The sequence below is a fragment of the Zalophus californianus genome, chromosome 13, assembly GCF_009762305.2.
Source record: "Zalophus californianus isolate mZalCal1 chromosome 13, mZalCal1.pri.v2, whole genome shotgun sequence".
NCBI classification, from domain to species: Eukaryota; Metazoa; Chordata; class Mammalia; order Carnivora; family Otariidae; genus Zalophus; species Zalophus californianus.
This window is the reverse complement of record NC_045607.1, coordinates 91362642-91388142: the sequence shown is the minus strand read 5'-3', so window position 1 is coordinate 91388142 and position 25501 is coordinate 91362642. Positions and strand designations below refer to the sequence as shown.

Genomic DNA, 25501 nt, shown 5'->3' with positions numbered 1-25501 from the left:
TTCATTAAGCCGCGTGACCCTCACAGCAACCCAAGAGGAAGGCACTGTTTTTATCCTATTGAACAGGAACCCCCAGAATGTGCATTCTTAATTTTAACAGATACTCCTAAAAAATATACTGTCTCTATTAACCGCCCCGCCAAAACACTAATAACCTATTTGTTCACAAGAGCAGACATCAGTGGGATGAAAAATGTCTTACAAGACATTTGGAAAATGTAAAGAAACATCTTGAAACTGTCACAAGGTGGAATCCAGGGTTTGCAGGCCTGAAGCTTACAAAATCTAGGGAGCCCTTGTAAGTAAAAGAATACAAAATTACACACAGAATTCGGGACAGATATAAATATTAAAACCTTCAGAATTTTAAAAACTTGACAACTACTACATTTTCCTTTCCAATTATGTATGTGACCTACACTTCCTTCCCTACATCTCTGAATTTTTATATTTATCAATAATTCTGAAAAAATATACAAAACTAATCAAATGGAACTGTAAGGAACACCAAGTAGTCAAAACAATCTTGAAAAAGAAAGTTGGAAGTCTTAGTTTAAGGACTTAATCAAGACACTTCCTGATTTCAAAACTTACTATAAAGCTACAATAAAAACAAACAGTGTGGTACTGGCATAAAGATAGACATACAGATCAACGGAACTGAGAGTCCAGAAATAATCACCTACACTTATGGTCAACTGGTTTTCAAAAAAGATACTGAGACCATTCAGTGCTAAAAGAATAGTCTTTTCAACAAATAGTGATGGGACAACTAGAGATTAACCATCAGAGAATGAAACTGGACCCTCTCCTCACACCATGTATAAAAATTATCTCAAAATGGATCTTAGACACACTATGAGACCTAAAACTATAACTCTCTCAGAAGGAAATAGGTACAAATCTTCACGACCTTGGATTAGGCAACAGTGTCTTAAATATGACAACAAAAGCACAAACAACAAAAGAAAAAACAAACCATAATTCATCAAAACTATCAAGTAAAAAAAAAACCTCACAGAATAGAAAATATTTGCAAATCATACATCTGCCACAGGATTCATATCCAGATTATAAAAGAATTTTTACTACCCACAACAAAAAAACAAACGACCAGAATGAAAAATGGGCAAAAGGTTTAAACAGGTATTTCTCCAAAGGAGACACACAAATTGCCAATAAGCACATGAAAGGATGCTCAACATCATTTGTTATTGGGGCAACGCCAATCAACACGACCACGAGGCACCGCCTCACAGCCAGGAGGACACTATAATGAACAGCAAATGGAAGCAAGCGCCGGCGAGCAGGGCAACAGGAGCTCTTGGGCACTGCTGGAGATGCTAAAATGGGGCGGCTGCTGTGGAAACCAGTTTGGTGGTTCTTCCAAAAACTACACATAGAATCACCCCACTGATTCTACCCCTATGTATCTACCCAAGAGAAATGAACACATATGTTCAGACAAATAATTGTACACAGTGTTAAGCAGCATTATTCATACTATCCAAAAAGGAGAAACAAAACATGGTATATCCATATAGTGGAATAAAAAATAAGAACAGTGAGTAAAATTATCATTCACAGCAAGAACTCAAGAGATGTTTAAAGTGTTGACCTTTGATGGCAGGGCCTGAAAATGAAAGGGTGGCACCCTTCCACGGTGCTTTTTTTTGTTTAATCTTACCATGTGCATATATAATATTTTTACTTTAGAAATTCTGTAAACTTGAATAATTTAATTATTCTTACTAAAAAATAACATGTAATACACAAAGTACTAAAAACCAGTAACAGAGTATCTCCAATAAACCACATACAGACCCAGGTTCTTCAAAATACACCATTAAAAACCTGAAAACATAAGCCACAAAATTGTGGGAAATTGTTTTGCAAATCATGTATCTGATAAGGGACTTGTATCCAGAATATATTAAAAATCTCTTACAATTCAACAGTAAAAAGACAAACCCAGTTAAAAAATGGGCAAAGGCTTTGAGAAGACATTTCTCTAAAGAAGATACACACATGGCCAATAAACACATGAAAAGATATGCTACATCATTAACCATTAGGAAACTCTAAAACAAAGCCACAAGGAGATACCACTTCATAGGCACCAGGATGGCTAGAATCAAAAACACAAACAATAACAAGTATCGGTCGGGATGTACAGAAACTGGAGCTCTCATACCTCGCTTGGAGGGAATGTAAAATGCTGCAGCCACTCTGGAAAAGTTTGGTAGCTCCTCAAAATGTTAATCATAGAATTACCATGTGACCCGACAATTCCACTAAATGGAAGTGAAAAGAAATGTCCACAAAAATTCCCATGAATGCTCTAAGCAACATTGTTCACAATATCCAAAAAGTGGAAACAACCCAAATGTGTATGAATGATGAAGAGACAAAACGTGTCCTGATCTATCCAAACATGGGACTGTTACCCAACAATAAAAAGGAATGGATTACTGACACATGCTACAGCAAGGATGGACCTTGCAAACATAATGCTGAGTGAAAAAAGCCACGGAAGACCATGTCTGTGATTTCTTCATATGCAATGTCCAACACAGACAAAGCTACTGAGACAGATACACGGGCCCAATTTTGTGGGGAGGGGAGTGTGAAAATGCAGAGTCATGACTAAAGAAAACAGGGTTTCTTTCTGGATTGATAAAAATGTTCCAAAGTTGGATTGTGGTAATGGTGGCACAACTCTCTATATATACTAAAATCAATTGTACATTTTGAATTTTATGGTATGTGAATTACAGATCAATAAAGATTTAGAAATATATACATCTTGGGGCACCTGGGTGGCTCAGTCGGTTAAGCATCTGACTTCAGCTCAGGTCCTGGTCCCAGGGTCTTCAGCTGGGAGTCTGCTTGTCCCTCTCCCCCCCCCCCCGCTAGTGCTCTCTCTAGTACACACTCTCTCCCTCTCTCTCCCTCTCTCATATAAATAAATAAAAGCTTAAATATATATATACACACACACTTTAATACATATTTTTATAAATATAATTCCCATGCCATAAAATGTATGAAAATATGTTAAGAACATGAGAAAAGTAAATAAAAATAAACACATGAGAAAAATATATGAAAGAAATCAATCTACTAAAAACGAAAAGCAAGCAGATGTCAGAAGACCAGCTGGCAGACCCCAGTGACAGTCCCCTTGGGAGACGGTGCTGGCTTGGACAAGAGCAGTGTTGGTAAAGAACACAGAGGAAAGTGGAAAGATTTCAGAGACATTCAGGAAGTCTTGATAATCTGGATATAAACTGTAAGCAAGGAGCAGGTATCAACAACCACTTGCATGATCCACTTGCTCTATTTCTGCCAGCAGTTTCTCCAACATGGTTCACAAAGGTCATCTTTGAAGTGGGTCACAATTATGAGCAGAAGCTTGCCAGACGGGGAGAAGTTTGGTAAGGGGAAGAGAGAAGTCATTCCATTCTGGGAGGTGCATACAAAAGCACAAACAAAAGAGTAGCAAAGGCAAAGCTCAGACACAGCGGAGGGGAGACTGGAGACTGTGCCTGCAGGGAACTGGGAGCCACTAAAAGTTTCTAACTGAACAGGGCAGTCATTCCTGGCCTTGAAAAAAGGTAACCCCAGGACAAGTGTGAACAATAAACTGGGAAGGAGAATGACTGGTGAGCAGCCAACCTATGAAGGAGAGACCCTGGTGAACCACGGCAAGGATTGCTGCTCTAAAAACCCATGCAGATCAGACAACAAAGCAAGAAATAACTGCTACAGAAACCTGGTCCTGTAACTGCGCCTCCTCAACAAATTCCAAATATGGAACCCAGGCAACAGATGAGTGCTAATGTATTCTGCACTTACTCACCTCCAGCAGCCTAAAGAGGCCCACAGGGTATACAGCAGTTTGGGGCTCCTCTGACCCCGCCTCTCATTCTCTTATTCCTAGCGGGCTGCTGAGACCCTCAAATTCTGGACTGGCCTCAATGGAAGCAAAAGCATCAGGGAGACTCCTTTACCTGCGGATTCCTTAACCTCATGTTTTTCTTTGCACTGCTTATTGCTGGTTCCCTAGTAAACCAAAGCATTTGTAAGTTAGCCAAGCCTGGCTGTCATTCAAAGGAAGCTGAATCAACTTTCTTAAGAAACCATGACTTCCTAATAGTGGATTTTTACATTTCAAGGTAACTGTACACATCTGAATTTATTGAAGTGTTCTGTATGCTTTAATTTCTTCTCTTTGATCCATTTGGATGCTAACTTAAGGACTATCCAGATGTTTTGTGAAATTTTACTTGCAATTTGCATTCATTTAAGTCATAAAGACAAAAAATACAGAATATGGTGCATATTACTCACTGCACCTGCAATCTCTGTATCTAACGTACCGCAGGGACACCTAATATAACTGAAATCCCAGTAAGACTAAGCTTACCCAAAAGGGCTCTAATCACTCCAGTCCCAAATCTACTTTCCAGCTGAATTTCTCAATACTCTGCCCGTCATGTCACAGTACAGCACACATGCCCTACAGTAATTCCCAAAAACACAACACCTTCAGATTCCACACCTTCGACCATGCTCTGCTCTGTCTGGGGTAATAAACATTTAAATAACAAATGAAATAACTCCTCATACTCCACTAGGAGCATCCACTATGAGCTAGATACTTAGTGGGCAATTTGTATTGACATTCTCATCTAATCTTCACAGAAGCCCTACAATGTTGGTATTATTTTTCTTATTATACACACACTGAAGTTGAGGCACAGAGGCAATTCGCCTAAGAACCCCCACTATTCCCAAATTCGATTGCCTGGTAAGGAATGCCTGGGAACCGATTTCATCTGGCCAAACCCTAACTCGACCCTCAGAATACCCCTCTCAAGTCCTCCAATCTCCCCAAATATACCTGATGGTAGGTCTCCTGGGGGTATTACAGCCCTTCCCTCTCACCAAGCCTTCAAAGTTAGCAGAGCCTTTTTGCCAGCAGTATCTTCCTCACTGTTAGAAGATGCTTAAAGACAGCAATCGTGACTTAACTTCTTTCGCCCTTCTGCTTAACGGATGACAGGTGCTCAGTAACTACGCGTCCAAATTAAATGACCGGTCCTCTGGGAAACTGCTATTCTACCTTTCCCGACCCAGGTGGGCAAGTGAAAGGAACTGGGCTCCAACACTTACACCTCCGGTAGGCAGTTCCCGCCTCCACAGGCCGCCCCCTTTCCCCCGAGGTATTGTATTGCCAATGCATCTGTCTCCTCCACCGCAGGTAGCTCAAGGGCAAGATCCGTATCACCCACAAGGGTCCCCACAGCTTAGCGCGGTACCCGGAAGACAAAAACAAGCTCAAAAAATGGTTTCAGTGAACTGAAATTCAGTCCCCCAAACTAACTTTAACTTTCTAAAATAAACAAGAGGAGAAATTGTTGCGGCTGCACAGCTTTAAGTGTGAGATTCTTCAGAATGAAATGCATTCTCACTGCAGCTTCTGAAACTCCACCCACCCACCCCCCCAAACCCCGATATTTGAGTTGACAGAAAGCAATTCAGAACAAGCACAAAACCTGGAAGCAAATATCACACACCCGGTTTATTGACCTTGGCTCGTCTAGAGATGAGGGCGTGAGCTGCGTTTCTGTCTTCGGCGCTGAGTGGGACCACTTTTACAGGTAAACTGCTCCAGAGTACACCTTTAGGCACCGAAAGGACTACAAGGGTGCAAGGCTGGGGTGGGGGAGGGGAGGGGTCTCGACCCGGGCCGCTCAGCGGACACTGACGTCAGCCCAGACACTTGACCTTGCGACCCCTTCCCAGGACCCGCGGCTGCCAGCGCCGCGCCCCTCACCTCGGTTCTCCTCCTCCAGGTACCGCACCCGCAGCTCGTCCTCCGTCTTCACTTCAGAGCTGTAGCCCCTCCGCGGGGCCGAGCCCCCGACCGCGGGAGCCCAGCCCCGGGCCCATATCGCCGGGGCGACCCGCGGGCCCATTAAGTAACCCGGCAGCCTCCACCCGGGGCCAAGCCGCACACAACAAGAGGCCACCAGGCGAGCGCGGCCGGCCTGCAAGGTGCCCAAGGTCCCAGGCACCGCCGCCGCCGCCATCTTGTCTGTTTACGGCGTGGGCCTGCGGCGGCTGCCCCACCCCCGCCGCGCGCACGCTACCGCGCGCACGCCGCCGGGCACGCCCACGCCCCGCCCCTGGAGCCTCCCTCTGGCACCGAGCCCCGCCCCAGACCCCGCCCCTCGCCGCCTCGCCCCGCCCAGGTGTTCCTGCGGCCCTTGCTGTGGCCCTTGCCCCGGCCTCCCCTGCCTGGCGTGCGGGTTAGAGGCTTGTCCAGCAGAGGCAGGAGGAAGTAGCTTTCCCAGGCTGTGGAATGGTTTAGGGGAATATGTTCTATAAGAACCCGGCGCTCTCCCTGGGATACGTACTGGGGTCCTTTGTTAGCTGCAAGGGTGAGCTGACATGTTTGGCCTCAGGTTTGACTGGCTGGGTAGCAGCTCTGCGCGGGACTCCCGTTTATCCATGCATCTAAGAGCCACAAGTTTCAGTTACACGTGTCTGTGAACATGCGCAGTGCTTGCTGTGCGGAGTTCAGGAAGGGGGTGAGAACAGCCATTGCAGCCGCGGACCTCAGCCCACCACCTCAAGCAGGTGCAGTGGCCTTCCCCGAGTCCAGAGTCCTGGTAAGGCACCCTCTTCTTGACAGCATGGGCTCAGCCAAACCATATGCTGAGGTGGCATTGAGAGCATATGGCTCTTCACTCAGCCACAAACGCAGAATATCAACTTAGTGGATAGGTGTTCATCAATAGTTTGAAATGTCCTATCTAGTTTTTATCAAATCTCAGCCGACAAAAAGTGTGCTTAGGAATCCTGTTTGAAAAGTATGCTGCTTTGGGCATACTCCCACTGCCACGCAAATTTCTGCTATACATCCACCACATTTTTGGATCCTAAGCAAAACTTTCTTCAATATTATACCCTCAGCTCTGTCCAAAGTGGAAAGAAAAAGCCAGCTGGGTCCTGAGAGTGCGTCTGTTGTGGGAATGTTGTTGAGGGCACTTTTATTTGGTCTTCTGTAAAGAGCCACTTGTGAAATTTCTCTTGAAGTTTAGGACAAGGAAAAGCTTTGCTTCCCCTTTTCTGACACTCATGTTCACTTTGATGCTAGGAAACTCAAGAATTTTGGTCATAGCTCAACTGTTGCAATTATTGCAACTAATTATTGTTCACTTTTATTAGTTGCTAATTGTTTTGCTATCTTTCTGTTGGCTCATCAACAGATTATAAATTTAAATACAGGAGTTCCAGACTGAACTCCTGACACAGTGTTATTTAAAATAATATAACTTTATACAAACTTTCGGTTGTAAAATCGATAAACCGTAAGAAGTACAGCATAAGGAAGATAGTCAATACCTGGGTGGCTCAGTCGTTAAGCGTCTGCCTTCGGCTCAGGTCATGGTCCCAGGGTCCTGGGATCGAGCCCCACATCGGGCTCCCTGCTCTGAGGGAAGCCTGCTTCTCCCTCTCCCACTCCCCCTGCTTGTGTTCCCTCTCTCACTGTGTCTCTCTCTATCAAATAAATAAAATCTTTAAAAAAAAATAATGTAGAAACATTGTATAGCTGCAGATAGTAACTACACTTCTTGTGGTGAGCTTTCATGGTTCATGTAATTACCAAATAACTATGCTTTATACCTGAAACTAGTATAACATTTCCTAAAAGATAAAAATTTTTTGAATTGAGTGCTGTGACCCTTCATAAAATATTATTAAAGAAAGAAGCAAGTAGATAAGAAATACTGTTTGGTTGCTTTGAAGAGCTTTGTAACCCATCTTGTGCCACAATAATTGAATCCAGTTATAGTGATAATCTACAAGATTTTATTGTAGAGCCAGGAATGTTATACAACTCAATGGCCACAACCACATAGCATAGGGAATATAGTTAATGGTACTGTAATAGGGTTGTATGGTGACAGACAGTAGCTACCCTTGTGGTGGGCAGGGCATAAGGTATAGAGAAGGTGAATCATCATGTTGCACAGCTGAAACTAATGTAACAGTGTGTCAACTATAGAAAATTTTTAAATGAAATGGACATGATGTAAGTTTGAAAATATATTCAACTGTTTATGAAAATTTCTAAATTACCGATAGTACACATTCTATACTAAGTTTTTAATAGGGTCAGAAGAGAGATGTTCAGAAATTTGTTCAGGAACCATCAAAAAATAAACAAAGAATGTCAGAAAAATACAAATTATTTGTAAAGTGCCAAAGTTTCATATTTTAACAAAATGAAAAAGGTAAGCAAAAAATAATACAACCTCAGAAAATACTTGTGATTGATTAGAAAAACTGCAGAAAAACAATCATAGATTGTTTGGTTATATTAGAAATCCGATTAAGAAGGACAGCCCATGGTTTTGATGGGACGGAGCCTGATGGGAAAATGCAAGATAGAGACACTAGCTCCTTCCTTAATAATTTTGCTTACTGAGAGACAGTCATGAGGGTATCCCAGGCTGTGAAGTTGATTCTTAAAAGTTAATGCAGATAGCAAATATTGCCATGACCATTACATGTCAGGTCAGACAGATGTGGCTTTGGATCCCAGCTTGATAATTGCTTCACTTTGAGACAGCCATGAGTTATATAAATACTCCATGCTTCCATTTCTCCATTTGCAAGGGAGCTAGTATGATATCTGTTTCACCACACGAATTCTTTGGCCTCAGTTTCTTCGTCTAGAAAATGGGAGGGATTGTGCCCATTGTGTAGGTTGATGAAATAAGCATATAAGGCACTTGGCACCAGGAAATGAGAACCAAATAGATAATATTAGCTACCACTTATCAGCTTCCTTCTTAAATCATTTCAGACATTTAGATACGGTATTTTATTTAATGTCCAGACAACTTTGAAGTTGGTGTTATCATCCTCATTTTGCAGATGAGAGCACTGAGATTGTTACTTATCAAACCCTGCAGCTAGTACATCATGAAGCTGGAATTTGAACTTTGGTATAGCTGACTCCAGTCCCCATATTTGTAATCACTGTCATGCACAGCCTCTCCATAATGTTAAGGTGTCTCATAAAATTTAATTCCCTTTTGTTCCTTTCTAATTTTCAGTAGAAGATGTATGCCAGGAGGAGAGTGTGAGCCAGGAACATCGAGTATGGGATGAGGAAGGTAGGGCTGATGTTTGGGGATATTCTTTTACTATTACTACCATCTATCTATAAGGATTGGGACCTTTGCCTCCAGCCAGCTCTCAGCTAACACTCTTTTTGGTTTGCCACACCCCTGACATTTGTCTAATGCTTACTTCCATATAGTATTAAGCGTGTGCAATACAGGATGGCCAACCCTGAGCTGCTAGAACACAGGCAGCCTTGAATGGGAGAAGCCATCCCTCCGAGAACACGGTTCTGTTGCATAAAACATGCAGGAGAACATAGGTGTCCCGGGTAAAATAAAACGCTTGCCAGCACCTTACCAACCACAAGTGGAGAGACAAAGCTAATTTAGCAAATGCTGTGTGACGAATAAAGGAGAACTCTTGCCTGGACTTTTCTGAAAATGGGAGTATATTCTTAAAACTATCTTGCCTGAAACAATCGACGAGAAAGTAGTATATTAGCGTAAAGGCTGGGCCCCTGTATCTGAGACACCCATGAATGTGATGGGTTAGACGAGAGAGAATGTTAACAGTCCAGGCCTATAAGATGGCTTAGCTATCTTCAACATGGGGCATCCCTCTCTGGGTCTAAAGTGGCTGCTCCCTACCACCAGCAGGACAGAGAAGGGGAGTACCCAGCTCTAGAATGGGCACCCGTCCCTTCTGCTTCCCTTGGGCCACACCAGGCAGCAAAGTGGGCCTAAAAATGTGTCCTTGTGCCAGGCAACATATACCCAGTTACGATTCTATTACTACATACAATGGTAGTAATTACAGATCGTCAGCACAATCTGCTGCAGACTCTTTTGATTTTTTACTTTTAAACCAAAAGTTTCATAAATCCTGAGAGAAAGATTCACAGCCCTAAATGTGACAGGTTTCACAAGAAACAACTGGAACTGCAAACCGAAGACGTTTGTCAACATGAGCTACTGGAAATAATTGCTATTATATCTTCAGAATTGAAGAGACAGTATAAAAGATAAGCATAAGACATTGTGTACACAATCACAACCATGTTAAATCTGTGAGGATCTGCCAATACAGTGACACACAGAGATGCTTGTAATCTACATGTTCTACAATATAAAACTATGAGAAACTATTTCAAAATGATGTGTGCTCATAGATAATAAGAAAGTGATACAAAAATATATATATAATTGTCTTCAATGTGAGATCTTTGTGTAATTTTAATCTAGAGCTCTTTAAGTATTACATCGGCATTTTGAGTATCTATTACTTTAAGGCACAAAAAATGGTCACAGTACATTTCAAGAAGGGTGCAAAGTTTTACTCAAGCTTTAGTCCCAAAATAAAAATCAAAACAACAGCCCCTTTCAATTTCTTTGGGTCTCTTTTTAATGCTTTTAAATAGTCTTTTTCAAGTGTTCTCTAAGTCTCCAGAGTGGATTTCCTCTCCGGAAACTCTCCCTTTCCCACTTAACCTGAACCCTCACCTCAGAGTGGGAGGGATTGAATGGCAAACCCAGAAAACCCCATGTCCAGAGTCTTGGAGGGTTCCAGTAAGCCTCACCCAAGGACATTGTCCCCTCAGAGAAGGTATGACAGGACACCCTCTGAAGAGGCCTCTTGACTGGATACTGCACTCCACCCCCTGCCAAGATTTTGTAGGTTCCATCTCTAAGTACTGACCACGACCACATGTGCCTCTGAGCTCCCTCTACCTACAAGGCAAAAGATAAGTGTTGCACAAACAGAGAAACTGAGGCTTTAAATCACTGAGCGTTATATAGCTATACGTTGCAGAGCAAAGAATCAAACACTCGACTCTAGAATCTGAGTTATTACTTATTGCCTTGTGTTGTCTGCTTTTCTCGGGTGATCATCAGGGCTCTGCCCTACCCATTGCCACTCCCACTCCCCCGCTGTGGGGAACTTGACCATTCGCCTCTGTTATCCTCTCATTTGGAAACTTCACCTTCTGCATTAGATCCTCTGTGGTCATGATTTCCCTGATATTGCCTCTTCCTCCTGCCAACCACATAGTTGCCAATTGTGTATGCACTCATACACACAAACATACAGACACACATACTCTAGGCTCTGAAGATACATGCCACCATTGTCTAGGGGGGTGGGAGGGATGGGGACATTGGAGGATGTTGGGTAGAGGACATATAGCTTCATTTGGGGTGATGGAGAGGTCCTAAAATCGACTACTGATGTTTGCATACCTCTGAGAATATACTAAAAACCATTGAATTGTATATTTTAAATGGATGAATTGTATGGTATGTGGAATTATATTTCAATAAAAAGAGGAGGTGGATGAGGGCTTCTAGAGGATAAGGATAAGTCTCTGTCTATATCTGAGACAGAGAAAACACAAGGCAAGTCCAGACTCTCTTGTGCCAGAACACAATGAGGTGCTGAAAGACTGGCAGAGGTGAGAAAGACACAGATTGAAGGAGATCTCTCTGGCCAAATCTGGGATGAGGGGGGCATCAATAGGAATAATGCCGGTAATGGATACCAACATTTAGAATTTCTTTTTAAGTCAGTGAACAATTAAGTGAATGTCTGGCTGATGATGGAGGCCAGTTTCTCCCTGTTGGAGTGGAAGAATACAGATAAGCCAGCCAGGGGAGGTGCTGGGATTACTGGTGTGATAAGAGAATAGCATTGGAGACATCCAATGACATCAACTAAACATGAACTCATGTTTAGTTTAGTATGGATGCAGATGATTACATATAGAAATATTTAGATATGTGCATATACACTGTTTAGTACATACACATATACATCCTTGCTCTCAGCTGAGATGATCCGGAAGCAATGGTAGCCCAGTAGCAATGAGCACACTTAGTGCCCAGATCTTGGTTTCTAAAACCATTCTTCAGTAAAAGTGCTCCTTGTAGAAACAGCTAATTTTAGGACTGGGGCATTATAGAAAATATACGGGATGAGCCAGAAGGATGTTGTAGAATCAGAAAGTAAAAAGTGCTAAGAAACAAAACAAAACAAAGAAACCCACAATCATGGGAGTATGTCAAAGAGACTCAGAAACCAAGTGAAACACCTCCCCATTGGCCAGATCTGGAACTAGTTGAACAAAAATAAAGTAGTATAAGATTATTACCCAAAGCAGAAAATAAGTATCCACAAATCCCACTGATGTAAAATAAATGATTGAATAAATAAATGGGAGAGAAGAGACAAATCTCCCAAGTAGAATTCCAAATACCTTACATAGACACTGCCCTCAAGGAGGAAAAGCATAACCACTATTTAAGTGTGGGCTGCACACTTCCTCCCATTCTGCCCTTAAGCCCATCCAGTGAATTTTTTAAACTTCAGAGCTGGAGATTGGTGAGATTTCTTATTTGATCATTTCTTCTGAGCACATTTCCATTTAAAATTTTGAGCATATTTATAATAGCTGCTTATCTGCTAATTCAAACATCTGGGTCATCTTGAGGTCTATCTCCATAGTTTATATTTTCTCTTGTGCAGAAGCTCTGCAAGTATGGTTTGCAGACTCCTGGCATTCCCCGACATGCTTTCAGGGGACCTGCAAGGTTAAGACTATTTTCATGATAATACTAAGGTGTTATTTGCCTGTTTCAATATGTTGACATTCGCAATGATGGCACAAAAGCAGTTGTCAATTAAACTCGCATGAATTGAGGCAGTAGCTGTACTGTACTACTGGACAGTTACTTAAGAATTTATTTGATAAAGCCAGATAAGCTCTTGGTTTCTTTCAATCTCAACCTTTGAGTGCACATCGTTTTAATATTCCATGCAACAAGCTGTGACTCATGCATAAGTCACTTTTGCTGCATAATGAAGCAGATAGAAAAAGCACTTTTGTGGTTGATTCAGCAGCACTAGCTGATTCTTTCATGAAACACCATTTCTATTTGAAAGAACAATAGGTAGTCACATTGGTTTCTCAGAATTTAGTATTTGCTAGGTATTTTCTTAAAAAAAAAAAAAAAGAACGATGTGAGTGTGCAACTTCAAAGAAAGTGACTATTTTTGGCCCACAGTGAAATTTGAAGTTTCAGGTGAAAATTGAAATTTTGAAAAACTTATCCACCACTATCTTGAGCATAAGAGTTTCTTGATATTTAAAGATTTGCCTGGTGAGATCAGTGATGATATTAGTGACTGATTTTTTTTTTAAATATTAAACAATGAAGTGTGCCAACATTTGAAAGATCTACATAACTCAGTGAGTCAGTATTTTACAAATGGCCAAAGCTAATGTTGCACATTGTGCATGAATAAAAAATCCATTCAAAGTGCAATATAAAATAATGGATTTTAATATAATAGAATGTGAAACACAACAGACTGTAATATAGTTTCAAATTTCACATTGCAACAAACCTTTAAGAAACTATCATTTGTCAAATTTTAGTTATGGAATATCCACAATCATCTGGAAAGGCTATTAAAATATTCCTATCTTTGAACTATGGGAGACCACATTATCTTCACACCTAAACAAAACCAAAATATTGCAATAGATTGAATGCAGAAGGAAATATGAGAATCTTGCTAACTTTCCATTAAACCAGACATCAAAGAGATTTGAAAAAATATACATAATGCCACTCTTCTCATTAATTGTTTCTGTTTTGGAAAATATAGTTTTTTTCATGAACATGGGTTATTCACATTAACATGTATGAGGTTTTTTTTTAATTAGTAAATATTTTTAGATTTTGTTTTAATTTCTATTAAGGTAAATATCAATAGATATAGTATGCATAACAAAATCCTGGTAGGATCCTCAGTAATTTTTTTAAAATATTTTATTTATTTATTTGACAGAGAGAGAGAGAGAACAAGCAGGGGGAGTGGCAGGCAGAAGGAAAGGGAGAAGCAGGCTCCCTGCTAAGCAGGGAGCCTGATGCAGAGCTTGATCCCAAGACCATGGGATCACGACCTGAGCTGAAGGCAGATGCTTAACCGACTGAGCCACCCAGGTACCCCAATCCTCAGTAATTTTTGAATGTTAAAGGGGTCCTCAGTTCAAAAAGTTTGAGAGATAACTGCTTTTAATATGGGTCATATTTTTCTGTTTATTCGTGTGTCTGATAATTTTGGATTATATTCTGGACATTGTGTGATCGATTATAGACTGGATTCTATTGTTCATCTAATAGTATTGATTATTTTGTTTTAGCAAGTAGTTAACTTATCTGAACACAAACTCTGCCTCTCTTACACTGGGCAGTAGCAGAGATCTCATTAGTTCTTTTAGCCTTAGTTAGCTGCATTGCTTGGAATCTGCCATGCTTATGCATCATTCAGGGACCAATCAGAGATTTGGGGAGCATTTACACACATAAGTCAGGACACCTGCTCTGTAGCTCTGTCCTGAGATTTCTCCCTTTATTTTCCAGCTTGTGTGGTTACCCCAGAGTTTCTCCTCTGATATCTCAACCAGTATATCTGCAGGTTTTGGAGTTTTAGCCACCATGAATAGCAGAAACTGAGACTTGTCCTTAGGCAAAAAGCAGGAGACTCACCAGTATTGTACTTTTCTCCCAGGTGTCAACTCCCCTCCAGTTTCTTCCTGCTTTTTCCTCTGCAGTGCCTTCAGCTAGTTGATTTTAAATTTTGTCCATATGAGTTAGTCCACCATTACCAGAACAGAGCTCCAAACAAAGGCAAAAATAATTCAGTTGTACTTTTGAGGAAAAAAAGTTTACTGTGTTTAATATCACAATGCCCAGGATCTTTTAGCAAGTTACTTAAAAAATAGAGTCGGGGGAAGGGAGACTTTTCCCATTCCTCTTGTGCATTTTTTTTACTGTTTACATTTTAACATCATTTTCATATATTATTTGAAAATTTTAAAAATGTAAAGGAAGAAAAAAGGAAGAGAAGTTAAAAATATATTGCAGAACCTAAGGTCACTTTTTCAGGTAACAGCATGGCAAGAGCGTGGCCTTGGGATTCAAACTACATAAATTTCAGTGAAAGTGATGCCTCTTATTAGCAGCGTGAGCTTAAGTGATGGACTTTCATCTATAAGATGGAGAAAATAGCATTATTTGCTCTCTACAGTTGTTTGAGGATTAAGTGAGATAGTATATGTAAAGCACTTAGTACTGTAGAGCATATTAAAAACATCCTATAAATGTTAGATTTTATTACTATTATTTTTAAGAGACAGTTATTTTAGCACTGAGCAGTGATCTCCAAGACAATATACACTTTGGGGTAGGATAAAAATATTAAGGCTTATGCTTATGTTTTACCCCTTTCTATAACTGTTATTTGTGCATGTTTATATGCACAGATGTGAAATTATATGCTTACCATTTTTTACCCTATTCTTGATGGTATGTGTGATTTTTTTTTTTTTAAATTGGAGACTATTGGCTCAGAGATTCAGTCAAAACCCAGAAGCATATTTATATTCTCGCAGAAGAATTTTCATTCTCAAAATGAAGCTTCTTTTATGCAGGCCACAAAATATTTTCAAATCATTAATTAATTATTTCAAGTTTGCCAACGTGTACTGGGGGATGGGAATATTCCCACTTTAGACTCTGCTCCAAAAAGCCAGTGTGCTACATTTATCTGCAACCCCAAGCAGTCAATGAAAGTTCCTTTGTCAAGCCCCCATATCAAGAGCAGTGTGTTGCCTTGGATACTTAGTTTATATTAAGCAACTGAATTTATAAATAATTCAGGAAATGAGACAGACCTTGTTTTAATCAGCAGCATTCCTATAGATGCGTCCAATAGCAAAACTATGTATGTCATCTCATCTAAAGTCACTTGATAGTTACACGTCTCCAAATTAGAAAATTGGGGCTTGGGAAACGTGGAAGAAAGAACTCTTGACTTTTAATCCCCATTAATCAGCAATGGTGCAGACCATCTGTGTTTCCCCACACATTTGTCGTGTGTTATGTTTGTGAGCAGCTACCACTCAGGAGGTTGATCCAGAGGACGTGCCACGGTGGAGCCTCTGCCTTTTTTCTAAAAACAGGTAGTGGTTCAGGAGGAAAGAGAGACAGTGTGAAAATTTTGCTGGAAATAGTAATCACATTGAAAGAAAAGGAGAAAGCCCAAGAATGACATACTTACGAAATGGATTAATTTTTAAACAACTGAGATGTCTCCTTCAAGTGTGAGAGGTTTTGGGATGCAGAGCCCAAGGGAGGGACGGCGCAGTCTGGAAGCTCTTTTGATTGATGTCAGCTTCGAGACAGTCTATCATTACCCAGCAAATGCCCTGGAATCTTCTGGCCTTTAGAGCCAAAAGTCATGTTCAGCCCCAAAGAGAAAGCCAACTTTATTTCCCATTAAATGTGAGCATCAGAACTTGTATTTTTCACAGGCACATCCCTGTAATGCTGCTGGTACATAGGTTAACTAGGGAAAATGTAATCCAGAGCCAAATGTCAAGTTTTGCTGTTTGGGGTTGAACACTCTTCTTTTTCAAGTCCATGGGCCAGGACTGATTTCTAAATTCTGTTGAAGAATGTCTGTGGCTCTTATGTATATTCTCAGGATCAACACCTAACTCCTGCTAGATTGTAAGATCCTGGAGAACAGCCCCTTGTACATCATACTCACCATAACATCCCAGGGACCTCTATGATGCCTGAGACAAATTGGATGCTTGAAAATATTTGTTCTTGGGGCACATGGGTGGCTCAGTCGGTTAAGCATCTGACTTCAGCTCAAGTCATGATCTCAGGGTCCTAGGATTGAGCCCCACGTCTGGCTCCCCACTCAACAAGAAGTCTGCTTCTCCCTCTGCCCGTCCCCCCCCACCAAACTGGTGCTCTCTCTGTCTCTGTCTCTCAAATAAATAAATCTTAAAAAAAGAAAAAAAAAATATTTGTTGTTCTTGTTGAACAAATGAAAATAAGGTCTGTGGCTTTCCATGAAGTCAGAACTAGGACTAGAAACCCCCAAAATTACTTCTAAATTTTAGACATATCTCTAGACCCAACATGTGGCTTTTAAACTAGAATTGTAAAGTAGGCAGTGTCAATCTGGTATTTTTGTACTAATTCTCACAGAGTAAATAATTAAATTGTTATTTCTTTAATTATAACATGTTTTAAACACTTCATTCTTCAGTGGGGTCCATGAATTAAACGACAATATTTAAAGATATTTTTAGATGTTAAAATATCTACACATTTTAAGCTATTTTTTAGTTAAAGGATTATTTTAACTTTGTGCTTTAAGTATCACAGATTGTTGTACTTATGTCTGACAAAGTTAAATTCTGTGATCAATATATTCTTCAGCAAGCAAGGCAGTGTTGATTTAATAATGTGAACTTTCATAATAAAATTGAGTTGCCCAGAAAGTTCTGCTAGAACTCTGTTGCTAGAAAATGCAACAACAAATTATCTTGACATTATGTGTGCAAACAGAACACCGGGCTCTTGTGCCCAGGTGCAGATGGGCCCTGGGCCCCCCGTTTGGGAGCTCCAACAGCTTACAACACCACTTATATACATCATCAATATTAAGAATGGTTTTCTACTCTCAACTATTGGGTGACGTTGCAAAATTAATGGCAATTCACACCTTATGCCAGTGGTTCTCAGTCCCTAGCTGAACAATAGAATTACCTAGGAAGCTTAACTAATAATAATAATAATAATAATAATAATAATACACATATCTATGGAGTCATCTCTTCCTAAATAGAGTACTGGAAATCCTAATTTTGTCCCTTGGGAAGTCTGTTTGGTATCTGGTGCCATTTTTTATTGAGGTTGTTTTTCTTCCCACTTCTAGAAAACCCAATTTCTGATGTGTAGTTTATGAAACCATCTGTAAGTGATAAGACTGAATAGCTCTGAGTTGTCCATGGTATTTAATTAGAATGTTGAAGAGTGGAATCCCCTATTTGGGAGGAACTTATGATCAGCAAGGATATTGACAAGTGCCCAGAGCCTTTGGTTTCTTTTGTTAAGTATGTATTATAGTTGCCAGCAAATTACAAGGGTTTCGTATCTAAGAATAAACATCAGCTCTTGAACAGTTTTGCCTCAATCATTATGCACAAACCCATGTATGTTCTGCTCAACCTGAAAAGCAAACAGTTATTGAAACGCTCATATTGATGACATTTTAACACCACGTAATTAATCACTTTCTCTTTTTTGATCTGCCAGTTTTGTTTTCATTGTGGACCTAGATCAGGGAAGGGAAATATCAAAAGAGAGTTGTCAAACATTTAAGCACATCAAGATATGAACATATGTCCTAGTTTTCTAAAGAAAAGAAATAATTAAAGCCAGAAAAGCAAGGTTTAAATTAAGCATACTGGTAAGTAAACATAGCTTTTTAGAAATTAGGAACTTTTGTTTAAAATGATTCAAGAGGGGCGCCTGGGTGGCTCAGTCAGTTAAGTGTCTGCCTTCGGCTCAGGTCAGGATCTCAGGGTCCTGGGATCGAGTCCCGCATCAGGTTCCCTGCTCAGCAGGGAGTCTGCTTCTCCCTCTGTCCCTCCCCACCCTCGTGTTCTCTCTCTCAAATAAATAAAATCTTTAAAAATAAGTAAATAAATTAATTAATTAATTAAAATGATTCAAAACATCAGTGCAAAGCTACAAACAGTGAATAGTCTCCCAAAGTTCTACTCTTCAGGAGATAAGAGTTAACTATATAGTTCTGTCCTCCACAGAGACAAAGAACTTTTTTGTCGTTTCCTGGGTTTTTTAGGTAACACTATATTCAAAGATCAAGATAATATTTTTCTGAACGATTCATTCTCCTCTTTATCATTCATAAGCTTTTTCAGTTAAACACATTTTACATGCATGTTTATTTACTTAAATACACACACATGCACGTATGTAGTTGGATGAAAACTTAAAGTCTTAATTGCAGCCTTTTAAAACAAGTTAACCGTATCAATGTAGTGTACCAGGCAAAATATATGCCACATACATTTATTGTCTTAATTGGAACTTCACAGAAAGCAAGTATGTATTAATAGAGTGATGGATCATTTTTATAATCTGTATTTATGCACTTTAATCCCCAAAGATTTCAGGTGACAATGTTATTCATGAACTTAATTTAATATTAGTCCCAGGTGTTAAAATCAAAAGATCTCAAAAATTACATCTGATGTGTAATATAATCATCAATTTTCAAAACAAAGGACGATGTTTAAAAATCACGTGCAGATAGCAAAAGTGAAATAACCAAGTTAAAATGATATGCACTGTTTTTTGGAGTTTACAAAAACCAATTCTTTTATAAAATGGCAGTTATTCTTTAGTTAAATACATGTTTATATTTTCATGCCCTAAAATATTTTGTGTAAAGAATAATTTATCTGACCCATAAAACCAACAGAGGAAATTAGAAGGTTTAAAGTAATGAGGTTAGAGAGAAGATACACAGCTACTTTTTAACTCAGAATTGCCAAACTAATACAATTTGTCCAACTTACCAACAAAATTTTTGAGCTTGTTTAACTTACACCTAAGAGTATTAACTTCTTTTTTTTTAAGATTTTATTTATTTATTTGTCAGAGAGAGAGAGAATAAGCAGGGGGGAGTGGCAGGCGGAGGGAGAAGCAGACTCTCCGCCGAGCAGGGAGCCCGATGCGGGACTCGATCCCAGGACCCTGGGATCAAGACCTGAGCTGAAGGCAGACACTTAACTGAGCCACCCAGGCATCCCTCTATTCACTTTTTAAAGTATTTTTTCTGCCTTTTGGTCAATCCAGGTATGCAGAGGCTTAGTTATTGTTACAGATTTCCTCTTGGCCACTTCTGTGAGAGAGGGGCTTATCTTGAAACACCAGCATCCTTAAAACCTCAAAAGTTTATTTTGTTGTGCACCCTGTTTTTTTTGTTTTTAGAGCTCTGACCTATTTTTTTAATTTATTTTTTAAGCTTTTTAAAATTTTTTATTTACAAATGAAGTATAGTTGACATACAATATTATATTAGCTTCAGGTGTACAACATAGAGATTGGACAGGTCTATCCATTACTCAGTGCTCACCAAGGTAAGTACAGTCACCATCTGTCACCATACAAGGTCATTATAGTATTATTGACTGTATTCCCTATACTGCACTTTTCATCCCCATGACTTATTTATTTTATCACTGGAAGTTTTTTCTTAATCTCCTTTATTTTGCCTATACCCCTACCTCCTACCCCTCTGGGAACCACCACTTTGTTCTCTGTATTTATGGGTCTCTTTTTGCTTTGCTTATTTTGATTTTTAGATTCCACATATAAGTGAAATCATATGGTATTTGTCTTTCTCTGTCTGACTTATTTCACTTAGCATAATACTTTCTAGGTCCAGCCATGTTGTCACAAATGTCAAGATCTCATTTTCTATGGCTGAGTAATACTCTGGTGTGTGTGTTGTGTGTGTGTGTGTGTGTGTGTGTGTGTGTGTGTGTGTGTGGACACACATGCCCCCTCTTCTCTATCCATCCATCTATCGATGGACATTTGGTTGCATACGCATGTGTGTGTGTGTGAGTGTGAGAGAGAGAGTATGTGAAATGGGTGTCTATGCAGATTCAGACTGGGACAGATTTTTAGCCCCAAAGCCTACTTGCCAGCATGAAACAGAGATAAGAAAGCATGGTTATCAGAAACAGCAATTTCTAGCTAAAAGGATGGATGGCAGGAGAGAGTGAAGGGCTTGCGTAGCTCGCTCATAGGACGATCTGCTCTCGTTGGGTCCTCACTCTAGGCTGTTGTAAATAATGTTGCAACAAGCATAAGGATGCATGTATCTTTTGAATTAATGTTTTCATTTTCTTTGAGTAGTAGTAGAATTACTGGATCATATGGTAATTCTATTTTTAATTTTTTTAAGGAACCTCCATACTGTTTTCTACAGTGTTTGCACTGGTTTACGTTCCCACCTATTTTTAATTGGTGCTTCATAACTCTCTCTAGGCCAAAGGAGTCAAAGAAACTTCGAGCACTTCCCACGTGGAGGGATGGAGAAGTGGAAGCCTTCTCCCCTCGCACAAGCCCGGTTGGTGCCGTCACTGGGGAGAGGTGTGTGGACAGTGGCAGGAGGGACGGCCACTGTGAACTGTGAGTTTGTACCCATGATAGTGAGATGGTGTTCCGCTGCTCTGTGTGATAGCTGCCTGTGCCCGTCCACCATCTCTGGCTTGCTTTATCTCATGATTCCGTTTCTCCCTTGATGGATGGAAGGCTCGCTCCCTTGGATGGCTGTTAAAATGGCTTTCTTGGTCAGGGAATGTGTCTTTGTTCAGCCCTCATTTTCAAAGAATTTTTTCCTTGGTGTTCTAAGGTTTCAGGAGCACAATTTGCTATCTTCTGTGAGATAGTGTGTCTTGTCCAACTGGTGTATTTCTTTCCTTTCTGAGCTACTTCACCCATTGCCTCCTGTGTTATGGCTCCGGATATTTCCTTTAAGGTGTGCGTGGGGCCACATACCACCCATCCCTTGGAAATGTTGTGACTTTTAGTTGTACTGCTCTACCCTATCGCCAACAACATCTCAGTGTATAGTCTGTCAATTTGCACACCAAGTATTAGACAACTTGGTATTGTTTAGGACTCAGTGCAAAATACAGTTATGCATTGTTGCAATGATAGCTTGTAATTGAGCCGACTTGGTCATCTCCCCAACCTTGGTTGACTGTGATCTTGCAGCAGCGGGTGAAGAATGGAGGCCTTCCAGGCAACCCAGGTATCAGCACAGCACCAGGCCAGGGAGGCCCGAGGCCCAGGGGCTTCCCCTCAGGTTTGTCAAGGCCAGCAAGCCCCCTGGCTGGGAGGTGGTAGCCTCACACAGGAATGGTGAGTCACACGTTCTGGTTCAGGCCACACTGCGCTGTACCTCTTCACTATATAGGAGTCGAGAGCCGGGGTCCCCCCAAGTCTGGCCAGGGGTACTTGTGGCCCACTGCACTAAGGGTTGTCATTGTTTCTCACTGTTTTCCACTTAGTGTCTCAGTTTGTTGTTATGCCCAACATACTGTCCGAGGACCCGTGCGCGCATGAGCGTGTGTGAGTGTGAGAGAGAGAGTATGTGAAACTGGTGTCTATGCAGATTCAGACTGGGACAGATTTTTAGCCCGAAAGCCTACTTGCCAACATGAAACAGAGATAAGAAAGCATGGTTATCAGAAACAGCAACTTCTAGCTAAAGGGATGGACGGCAGGAGAGAGTGAAGGGCTTGCGTAGCTCGCTCACAGGACGATCTGCTGTCATTGGGTCCTCACTCTAGGCTCCTGGGTGTTCCCACGACCTCACGGAGGGGTGGCTGGAGGTGAGAATACACATTCGCTCTGTGTGGTCTTCCTGTGAGAGAGCCATTGTTTCCGTGTTTCCCCCATAACATCTGGTCTTAAACCCCCTCCTCTGATGACGTCCGGTGACTCTTGTTCCTGTTCAGCTGTTCAGATTTTTTCCCCTCTTTAGTACTTTTTTTCCCACTTTTTCCCCACTTTTCGTACTTTTTCTTCCAGGTTTGCAATAAGTGACAGAGTTTTGTTTTTTTTTTGTTTGTTTTGATGATCAATGAATCCCCGAAGTTTCCCAAGAAAGAGGAAAAAAAAGAATAAGAAGGAAGCACAACACACCTATTAGGATGGTTAAAGTGAAGAACCCCAACGGCACCAAGGGCCGGCAGGGATCTGCAGCAAGCGGAACCTGGGGAGGGCTCAGCAGGGTCCCCCAGAATTCAATGGATACTTACTAGATGGCCCTGCAGTCCCACTCCTGGGGTCTTACCCTCGAGAAATAAAACGTCCTTTTCACGCAGAATCTTGTACAAGCTCTACCCGTAATCGTCAGAAACTGGACACAACCCAAATGTCCTCTGGCGCGTGAGAGAATGGACAGACGGCGGGACCGCTGCAGCACTGGATTCTGCTCGGCGACGAGGAGAGACGTGGGACTGACACCCTCAGCACATGGGGTCCATCTTGGGGCCCTGGCTCAGGGCATCAAGTGTGGGGTGATTCCATTTGCAAGACATTCTTGGAAAGACAAACCTACAGTGACGGAGTGGCCGGGGGCAGAGTCTTCTTTCCCCCACTGTTAACTCATTATGTTTCCCAAGACTTGATCCAGTTCTTTACTCCTTAAAGTCTGACCTTTTGTAAGTTCCTCGTTTTGTGACAGGCGACAGGGCCATGGGCAGTATCTTTGGGTTTGCGAATCACACTCTGTGCCGTGGACCATAGTGGTCCTCTCTCTGCCCCCAGGCGGAGTGGGGAGCTGGGGTGCCCGAGCAGAGCCCCCTCTGGGGTCAGCTCCCAGAGAGGCAGGCGCTGCTCAGCTGGACATCTGCCACACATCTATGCCCGCGCTCCTCACAGCTTACCAACCCCGAGGACATCGCCTTTGGCTTTGGGTTTTCTGGGGGTTTATTTCTCTATAAATTTGATCAGGCCTCCATTTAGTTTTGACCTGGATTTATTTCCTAACCCCCTGCTTTAATGCCTTTTTTATGCTAGACTAGTCAGTTTTTTCACGGTCTCCTAGGTTGATGGTCTTCCTCTTAAATATTGCTTTAATTTCACAGAGCATTTCTGCAGTGTGACCTGGTTCTTCCTGCGCACCCAGCTGGGATTCATCCCATCTTCATCGCCAACTGGACACCAGCAGCCAAGCGATCCCAGACGCCCCAGTGCAGACGGTCTCATTGGCCAAATTAAGCTGCTCCATGCACTTTGATTGTGAAGTCAGTTAAAACACACGGCAAGGAGCAAAGGAAAAGAAGTAGGGTTCATTAATGGGCTCAGGGAAGGGTGCAAGCAGGGCGGTGGGATTCACTCCCTGAATCCTGGTGGCACTGTGTTAATGTCAGGTGTGTGTCTGTCTCTCTCTGCCACACGAAGCGTCCCAGCCCTGTCTCCTCCCAGCAAGGAGACCCCATCAGAGCAGGGGCCTGCAGCCAGACATCCCTGTCCCAGGCACTACACGAGCCTGCAAAGTGGCCCAGGGTTCTATTTGTGTTTCCCAGACTGCCCACACAGAGGACCACAAAGGGTGGTTGAAGGGAAAACCTCATGAATATTTAGAGTCACAAATTGCAGGTACCCTTTCACCTTTTCGTTCCCTCTCTGCTTATGAACCTCTCTCTACTGGACGTATCCAGGGATGCCGCCAACGGCTTTCATTCTACATACTGACACTTACTCAACTTACATCTTTCCCTTTTCTTGTTTTCTCATCTTCGACAGCAGCACTGCATAGTAACAAACGAGACCAAAAATGCACATTACGTTATGCTCCCCCCACCACAACGTGCCGAGAAAAGGGGTAGGGGGTGGGAGAGTCAACATACATGTTTGTGTTATCAAGGGGTCTCCTCTCTTACTCTGATCACTGTTAGGGCTCTTAGCAAATGTGGTTTTCCTTCTGCATCCAAATGGGCTCGCTAGTACCGAGGCTCCAGAACCAGAGCCTCTTCCTCAGTCACTGACAAAACTGAACAGCCCCTCAAGCTGTTAGAACTGTTGGCCTCCCCATCTGTGGGGGACCTGGTCCCCTAAAACCCCAGGCATGGAGGAGCAGAGAAAGCCCATTTCTCCAGACGGGTACAACCCAAAGAGAGAAAACAAGAAAGGAAGGGGCTAAGCCACAGACCCCCTCTACCCAAATGACCAATCAAAATCTTTTTACTATAAAGTGAGGATTCAGGGGTGCCTAGGTGGTTCAGTTCATCAAGCATCTGCCTTCGGCTCAGGTCACGATCTCAGGGTCCTGGGATCAAGCTCTGCATCCGGCTCCCTGCTCAGCAGGGAGTCTGCTTCTCCCTCTCTCTCTGCTCCTCCCCCTCCTTGTGCTCTCTCTCTCTCTCTCTCTCTCTCTCTCTGTCAGATAAATAAATAAATAAATCTTTAAAAAAAATAAAGTGAAGATCCAGAACACTACAAAAAACAAACAAACAAACAAGTATGTAGCCTAATGATTTATTGTAAGGTATATACTTGAAACCACTACCCAAGTCAAGAAACAGAGCTTTGCCATCCAGCCTAGAAGTGGCTTCCGTGTGTCCCCTCCTCCTGCAAATAACTGTTGCAGTAACAGAACCACCATCCTGACTTTGATGCTGACCGGTCCGATGAGCCCTTTGTCCTCCCTGGGACAAGGAAAGAGTGGAAGGGGCCCAGAATGTCACTCCAGCAAGCTCCCTCCATGTAGAAACCAGAGGAGTGATGTTAGGAGGTGTCAGCTTCCAATTTCTGGTCACCATGGAGTCTTATCAAAGCACATTATTCCTGTGTCATACCTTTTTGATTGCTATATCTGTTTAAATATTGCATGTATTACCTTAAAATAGTACTAAGATCCTTATTTTTGACACTTAAAA

General features: G+C 41.6%; 1 protein-coding gene and 1 long non-coding RNA gene across 3 annotated transcripts in view; one reads left to right on the top strand and one right to left on the bottom strand.

The window, feature by feature from the left end:
- AUH (AU RNA binding methylglutaconyl-CoA hydratase) overlaps positions 1-6139 on the bottom strand; it is a 346329-nt gene extending 340190 nt beyond the window's left edge. The window contains 1 exon segment of the mRNA XM_027615423.1: positions 5843-6139. Coding sequence (XP_027471224.1) covers positions 5843-6098 — 256 coding nt within the window. The 5' untranslated portion in view covers positions 6099-6139.
- A 314-nt stretch (positions 6140-6453) lies between these two features.
- LOC113934435 lies at positions 6454-24910 on the top strand. 2 transcript variants are annotated; one of them, XR_003523672.2, is made up of 5 exons: positions 6454-6680; positions 9138-9197; positions 21096-21239; positions 22713-23281; positions 23708-24910. It is a non-coding gene; the product is annotated as an uncharacterized LOC113934435 (long non-coding RNA). The 2 variants fall into 2 exon arrangements; XR_003523673.2 differs by lacking the exon at positions 22713-23281.
- Positions 24911-25501: the final 591 nt, after the last annotated feature.